The sequence below is a fragment of the Orycteropus afer genome, unplaced genomic scaffold (genome assembly GCF_000298275.1).
Source record: "Orycteropus afer afer isolate SDZICR_OR568_19922 unplaced genomic scaffold, OryAfe1.0 scaffold00229, whole genome shotgun sequence".
Lineage (NCBI taxonomy): Eukaryota > Metazoa > Chordata > Mammalia > Tubulidentata > Orycteropodidae > Orycteropus > Orycteropus afer.
In genome coordinates this window covers 1,989,707-1,997,565 of record NW_006921816.1, presented here as the reverse complement: position 1 = coordinate 1,997,565, position 7,859 = coordinate 1,989,707, and the positions used below count along the sequence as shown (strand labels likewise).

At 35.6% G+C, this 7,859-nt stretch overlaps 1 protein-coding gene across 1 annotated transcript in view; it reads left to right on the top strand.

Annotated features, from left to right (window-relative positions):
* DNAJB14 (DnaJ heat shock protein family (Hsp40) member B14) overlaps positions 1–7,859 on the top strand; it is an 88,578-nt gene that overhangs the window by 70,767 nt on the left and 9,952 nt on the right. The window contains exons 5-7 of the mRNA XM_007948858.2: positions 5,044–5,138; positions 5,921–6,030; positions 7,039–7,211. Coding sequence (XP_007947049.1) covers positions 5,044–5,138; positions 5,921–6,030; positions 7,039–7,211 — 378 coding nt within the window. The remainder of the gene's footprint in view (positions 1–5,043; positions 5,139–5,920; positions 6,031–7,038; positions 7,212–7,859) is intronic.

Sequence of the window (7,859 nt, the reverse complement as noted above, 5' to 3'; positions counted from 1 at the left end):
CACTGGTGACTTTTAATGCAAAAGTTGGAAGCAAAGAATTTTAGTTGGAAAATTTGGCCTTGGTGACAAATAACACTGGAGATTGCATGATAGAATTTTGCAAGAACAATTTATTCATTGCAAATACCTTTTTCAACAACACAAACGGTGGCTATACACATGGACTTTGCCGGATGGAATACACAGGAATCAGATTGACTACATCTGTGACAAGAGACAATGGAAAAGCTCAATATCTTCAGCCAAAACCAGGCCAGGAGCTGATTGTGGAACAGACAGACCATCAACTGCTCATTTGCAAATTCAACTTAAAGTTGAAGACAATTAAAACAAGTCCACAAAAGCCAAAATATGACCTTGAATATATCCCTCCTGAATTTAGAGACCATCTAAAGCATTGAACACCAGTGACTGGAAACCAAAAGAATTGTGAGATGACATCAAGAATGTCATCCATGAAGAAAGCAAGAGGTCATTAAAAAGACGAGAAAAGAAGAAAAGACCAAAATGGATGACAGAAGAGACTCTGAAACTTGTCCTTCAGCAAAGAGTAACTAAAGTAAATGGAAGAAATGACAGCATAAAAGAGCTGAACAGAAGATTTCAAAGAGCAGCTTGAGCAGACAAAGCTAATTACTGTAATGAAATGTGCAAAGACTTGGAGTTAGAAAACCAGAAGGGAAGAACATGCTTGGCATTTCTCAAGCTGAAAAAACTGAGGAAAAAAATTAAGCCCTGAAATTGCAATATAGAAAGATTCTATGTGCAAAATATTGAATGATGCAGGAAACATCAAAAGAAGATGGAAGGAATACACAGAGTCACTGTACCAAAAAGAGCTGGTCGATCCTCATCCATTTCAGGAGGTAGCATATGATCAAGAACCAATGGTACTGAAGGAAGAAGTCAAAGCTACACTGAAGGAATTGGCAAAGAACAAGACTCCAGGAATTGACAGAATACCCACTGAGATGTTTCAGCAAATGGATGCCGCACTGGAGGCACTCACTAAGTTGTGCCAAGAGATTTGGAAGACAGCCACCTGGCCAACTGACTAGAAGAGATCCATATTTGTACCCATTCCAAAGAAAGGTGATTCCTCCAGAATGTGGAAATTATCAAACAGTATCATTAATACCACACACAAGTAAAATCTTACTGAAGATAATTCAAAAACGGTTGCAGCAGTATATTGATAGAGAACTTTCAGAGGTGCAGGCTGGATTCAGAAAAGGATGTGGATCAAGGAATAACATTGCTGATGTCAGATGGATCTTGGCTCAAAGCAAAGAATACCAGAAAGAAGTTTACTTGTAGTTTATTGACTATTCAAAAACATTTGATTGTGTGCATGATAACAAATTATGGATAACATTGAAAAGAATGGGAATTCTAAAACACTGAAGTGTACTCATGAGGAACCTGTACATAGACCAGGAGGCTGTCATTCAAACAAAACAAGGGGACACTGCATGGTTTAAAATCAAGAAGGGAATGTGTCAAGGTTGTGTCCTTTCACCATACTTAGTCAATCTGTATGCTGAACAAATAGTCCAAGAAGTTAGACTGTATGAAGAAGAATGTGGCATCAAGATTGGAGAAAGAATCATTAACAACCTGCAGTGTGCTGATGACACAGCTTTGCTTGCTGAAAAGTAAGGATGTCTTAAAGCACTTGCTGATGAAGATTGAGGAATACAGTCTGCAGTATAGATTACATCTCAATATAAAGAAAACAAAAATCCTCACAACTGGACCTATAGCAGCATCACAATAAATGGAGAAAAGATTGAAGTTGTCAAAGACTTCACATTGCTTGGTTCTATAATCGACACCAATGGAAGCAGCAGTCAGAACATCAGATGATACATAGCACTGGGCAAGTCGGCTACAAAGGACCTCTTTCAAGTGCTGAGGAGCAAAGATATCTCCTTGAGGACTAGGGTGCTCCTGACACAAGCCATGTTAATTTCAGTCACCTCTTATACATGTGAGAGCTGGACAATGAATAAGGAAGACTGAAGAAGAATTGATGCTTTGAGTTTTGGTGCTTGCGAAGAGTGCAGTCCCACAGACTGCTAAAAGAACTAACAAATCTGTCCTGGAGGAAGTACATCTGGAATTCTCCTTACAAGCAAGAATGGCCAGGTTTCGTGTCACCTACTTTGGTCATGTAATCAGAAGGGACCATTCCCTGGAGAAGGATATCATGCTTGGTAAGGTGGAGGGTCGATGAAAGAGGGGAAGGCCTTCAACGCGATAGTTTGACACAGTGGCTGCAGTGATGGACTCAAGTATAGCAAGGATCGTGGAGCTGGCGCGGGACTGGACAGTGCTTCGTTCTGCTGTGCATCGGGTCACTGTGAGTCAGAGACGACTCAACAGCACCTAACAACAACATAGGAAACAAAGTGTTAGGGTTGTCAGCTTTACAATAGCATGCTTTTTTCTAAGAATACTTTTTCCTCTCAGTTAGCTGGTGTTGTTATAACAGAAATACCACAGTGGATAGCTTTAACAAATAAATTTATTTTTTCTCAGTTTAGGAGGCTAGAAGTCCTAAATCAGAGCACCACCTCTAGAGGAAGTCTTTCTCAGTTCCTTTCATATCTCCATGTGTCTTGGCATCTGTTTTATCCCATCTCTACTCAGTTCAGATGTTTAATTCCTTTTATATCTTAAAAGAGATTACCTCAAGATACACCCTACAGTAATCATTCATCAAAGATAATCCATTCCCAAATAAGATTATAACCACAGGCATAGAGGTTAGAATTTGCAGCATATATTTTTAGAGAACATAATTCAATCCATAATACTTATTAATTTAAAAAAAAAAAAGATCTGTATTTTATATAAGGCTGAAGAGAGCATATAAGTGGGAAATACAATAACCCTGTCTTAGTTAAGTGCTATAACAATTATAGGAGGTATGTTATATCCTGGAAGACTGTTAAACACAGATTCTGTAGAAATCTTTCCAGATATTTTATTTATATTATAGATTTTTAAGTTGAATGTTTTTGGAGGTTCTTCTGTCCATTGAAATAGTAAAATATTTGAGTCATAGATTATCTCTAAAGTAAGTTTTTTTGGTTACTTTAAGATAAAAATAAAAACTCAAACTCATGCCATCAAGTTGATTCCAACTCATAGTGACCCCTATTGGGTTTCCAAGGCTGTAAATCTTTATGGAAGTAGAGCACCCCATCTTCCTTCCACAGAGTGGTTGGTAGATTTGAACCACTGACCTTCTGGTTAGCAGGCAGATGCCTTATTCACTATGCTACTAGAGTTCCTTTGAATTAGGCTACCAAAGTGAAGTATTGTAGCAGTACTGCCTAAATGAAAAAATTTTGTAGTACCAACATAAGTACTATTAAACTTTATTACACTTATTTGGTTAGAAATTAATTTTCTCTAAGGTAGTTAAAATTGTAGTTCTAATTTTATTTACATTTATATAAGGTGCTAAATTAAACACTTCATTCAAAATCAGAAGAATGTTTATGAATGCACTAATAGAATTGGGCCTGATAGGCCTCTCTGAATATTATTAAGAAAGAATGTGGTCATTGATAGAGCATTTTTGCAAAGTATTCTTGAAGGAAAGGGAATGTGTAGGTACAAATCAGTGACTAAAAATATAAACGGTATTTTGACATATTAAACCAAACCAAACACACTGCCATTGAATTGACTCCAACTCATAGTCATAGTGACCTCTCCTTGGGTTTCTGAGGCAGTATCTCTTTGGAAGTAGATTGCCCCATCTTCCTTCTGAGGAGTGGCTGGTGGGTTTGAACCGCCAGCCTTTTGGACTTAGTAGAATACATTATTATATCTCATAGAAAAAATATTAAAACTAATCATTTTGAGTGAAAATATTCTAGCAACAATAAATCTTTAAAGTAATAGTGAATTTGGCTTCTAATAGTTGATTTGTGGGCTCCCTGGGTGGTATAAACATTTACATGCTTGACTACTAGCCAAAGAGTTGGTGGTGCAAACCCACCTAAGTGTTCTTTGGAAGATAGGCCTAGTGACCTTTTCTCAAAAGATCACAGCCCTGAAAACCCTAGGGAGCAGTTCTGTACATAGTGACATCACCATAAGTCAGAGCTGACTTGATGGGAACAAACAACAAGAAGTTGATACATAGTACTTTTGTTAGTTATAACATAGTTTATCTTGTCAGTGGTAGCCATTTCTAGTTGGTCACAGTGTCTAATATAGTTTGAATGTCCATCAGTAAGAATGTTTGAATAAATTGAGGTACACCCATACCATAATATAAGGATCTCTTGTGGTGTAGTGGTTAAGGCATATATATGGCTTCAAATCTACCCCACTCCATGGAAGAAAGATGAGGTAGTCTGCTTCTATGAAGATTTACAGCCTTTAAAGATTTAAACTTGGTGGGGTCTGCTGTGAATTGGAAGAGACTCGATGGCAGTACATTTGAGTTTTTTTTTTTGGTTTTTTTTTTTGGTATATCATAGCATGTTTTACAGACATTTTTAAAAACTGAATTAGAGCTTTTATCATTTGATTTCTAGGGGTATTTGTGATGCTTAAGGGCAAAAAGTAAAGTTTCAGATTAATGATCCAATATATGTGAAAACAAGTAATCAAAACAGAATCCCTCTGTGTATGTAATATTAGGGAGTAACTTTTAATCATGTTTTCATAGAGAAAAAGGTACATCTACTTTACTGTATAAGGAGCTCTGGTGGCACAGTGCCTAAAGCATTTGACTGCTAACCAGAAGATTGGTGGTTCAAACCCATCAGCAGAGAAGATAGGGCAGTTTGCTTCCATAAAGATTTACTGCCTCAGAAACACAATGGAGTCACTATGAGGGAAAGTCTTGGAAGAATTACCTCCATTTCTGTCTGTTCTTTATTCATATGAAGAGAGGGCAATAGCATTTATTACTCAAAATTAACACACGAGAGTTTTGTCATTTAAAAAGGAATAAAAATGCAAAAGAAAATGTAGTGCTTTTGAACATAACTGATCTCTCTAATATTACTTTTATAGGTAGTGTACATTCATTTTCAAATGGACGAGCTGGTTATAGCCATCAACATCAGCATCAACATAGTGGACATGAAAGAGAAGAAGAAAGAGGAGATGTATGTTTATGATATGATTTGAAATTGTAAAATGGCGTATTTCAGCTCAGGAAAAGCAATTAGAGTTGTCTGAAAATAGAGCAAATTGTTTTAGGAAGTAATAAGATTTTTGTTATTAGAGGTGTTCAACAGAGACTGAAAAATCCCTTAGGAATATTGTGGGAGCAGGGGTAGAGAGAAGAGTGGGGAGTAGTTAGCAAATATGACCCCTTCAAATTTGGAATTCTATGATTCTGGTGAAGATATACCTGCAGCATGCATGTTTGAAGGCCCTCTTTGTTAGTCCTAAAGAATTTAGAATTAATTATGAAAAAACTCAAATTGGAAGTAACTTTCCTTATTGTAATGCAGTTAAAGCTAATTGCATATAACAACTAAATTACATGAAGTGTCAAGGTAAATGGAGAAAGGATTAGACTACAAGTTAAAAGGCCTGGGTCCTAGCCATGCCACTCACCAGCTTTCATATTCCACCCCAACTCCAAATAAAAATAGTTTTGCAACCTGCTTCATATTGATAGAGTCTGTGTGTGAGAGAAAGAAAAGAGAGAATTTCCTTGTTTGTAAAATGAGATCAAATTATGTTAGTGTTTTACAAATCAGAATCTCCAGATGAAGAGCTTGGAGAGTTGTATTTTTAAAGAGTACTGTCTGGCAGATTTGAAAGCACTGGACCAGATGATCTCTAATATCCTTTCTACCTGTAAAAATCTATGACAACTTTTGGATTATTTACAACTACAGTTATATTACAATTTGCTATTCTCTGATTATTTTTATAGGGTGGTTTTTCAGTGTTTATCCAGCTTATGCCCATTATTGTCCTGATCCTTGTATCGCTATTAAGCCAATTGATGGTTTCCAACCCTCCTTATTCCTTATATCCCAGATCGTAAGTAGCTAAGTGAACTTTTATAAAAATGAATTGTTGCTGTTTCTTATCTAGCTTCTTTAAAGGACCTTATGCTCTTTTACATTTTTAAGTGTAAAACCTCTTATTACTACAAATGTACCAGATTAACAAACTGATTTAAAATTTTCACTCTTAAAGTAGTTATGTAAGTGGTAAATTTGTATTGTGTTGTTAATTTATGTTTCTGTTCTACTGTGGGTAAGTTCAGAAGTGCTATATTCAAACTTGGTAGCAGTTTAGTGTGATAGACAGGTAGTGTGTTGACAATAAGACAAAAATACTTTAGAGATAAAAGCTATAATGGTGATTATATTTACATAACCTTGTGTCATTAAAGGGGAAATAATTTTACTTTTCTGTTTGTAAAATAGTTATTAACTCAGCATATGTTATTTCTTTGTTATATGAAGTATTTTTTCACAATATATCTTATATGAGATCAAGACTTAAAGTATATTTAATGCTAGCATCTGTCGTAGACAACTTTAGTGTACTACAGTGAACATAAAAAAACTTTGTCATATTGCCAGTCATTTTATAGTAGTAAAAACCAGGGCTTCAAACTGATTTGAACTGGTTCAGTCATGGCCAACAAAGTGAAACCTGCACAGACCCAAATTTTTAAGATTTGGTTGATACAAAATGCTGACTAGAATGGGAAAGATTACAAGTGGAAGCGCTAGAATGAGAGATTTGCAAGAGCCATAGTGAGCCCCTTAAGGAGCCTGATGCATGACATTGGATTATTGCGAGGACTGTGGAGAGTGATACACATTTGAAATGGGGCAGTCAGCCACTGTCTTGGAGCCAAGCACTATTATTTTCAACTCAGCTGGTCAGGAGTTTGGTTGCTATGCAACACATATACTGCCCTGGTTTTCTAAGAGGGAAATTCAGTTTCTAGCAGGGCTTCAGCTTATTTGTAGTAGTAATATATCAAAATGTCCAATTTTAATGAAAAATAACAATCATGTCTCTCCTTTCCAGTGGAACAGGACAGACTATTAAAATGCAAACAGAAAATTTGCGTGTCATTTATTATGTCAACAAGGATTTCAAAAATGAATATAAAGGGACATTATTACAAAAAATAGAAAAGAATGTTGAAGAAGATTATGTGACTAATATTAGAAATAATTGCTGGAAAGAACGACAACAAAGTAAGTTTATCAAATACTTAAGTTTTTAAAACTTATTCTCTGGTCAAGAAATGATTTGGAATTTCCTGGCACAAATAGGGTTCAATACTTAAATTAGATAATTATGTTTTATACATACGTAGCCTAACATAGCATTTGGCAGATCATAAGGACTTAATAGGTGATACTTGTGTTGTTGTTGTTGTTATCAATAAATTTTTGATTGAATTATAGGTGAATAATACCAAATTTCATTGTATTTAAGTTGTCAGTTGTAACATACTTTATTTTATATCCCACTGCCATCGAGTCAATCCTGACTCACAGTGACCCCATTGGGTTTCCAAGGCTATCAATCTTTACACAAGTAGATTGCCTCATCTTTCTCCAGTGGAGAGCTGGTTGGTTTGAACCACCAACTTACTGATTAGTAGCCAAATGCCTTACCTATTTTATATATCACTAAGAAAGAAAGAAAAGCTGGCATGTGAACTATGATATGTCATCAAGTTTAAGATATGTTCTGTTTCAGAGTTGTGGGAAAATGTGCAAAAATGGAATAATATATTTTGAAATTTTCTTTTTTCTCTTGTTTATCTACTGGTGTATAATCTACTTTTGCCATAGATCTAATCTAAAATTTTCCTCAGTTTACAGTATTAAGTTTGA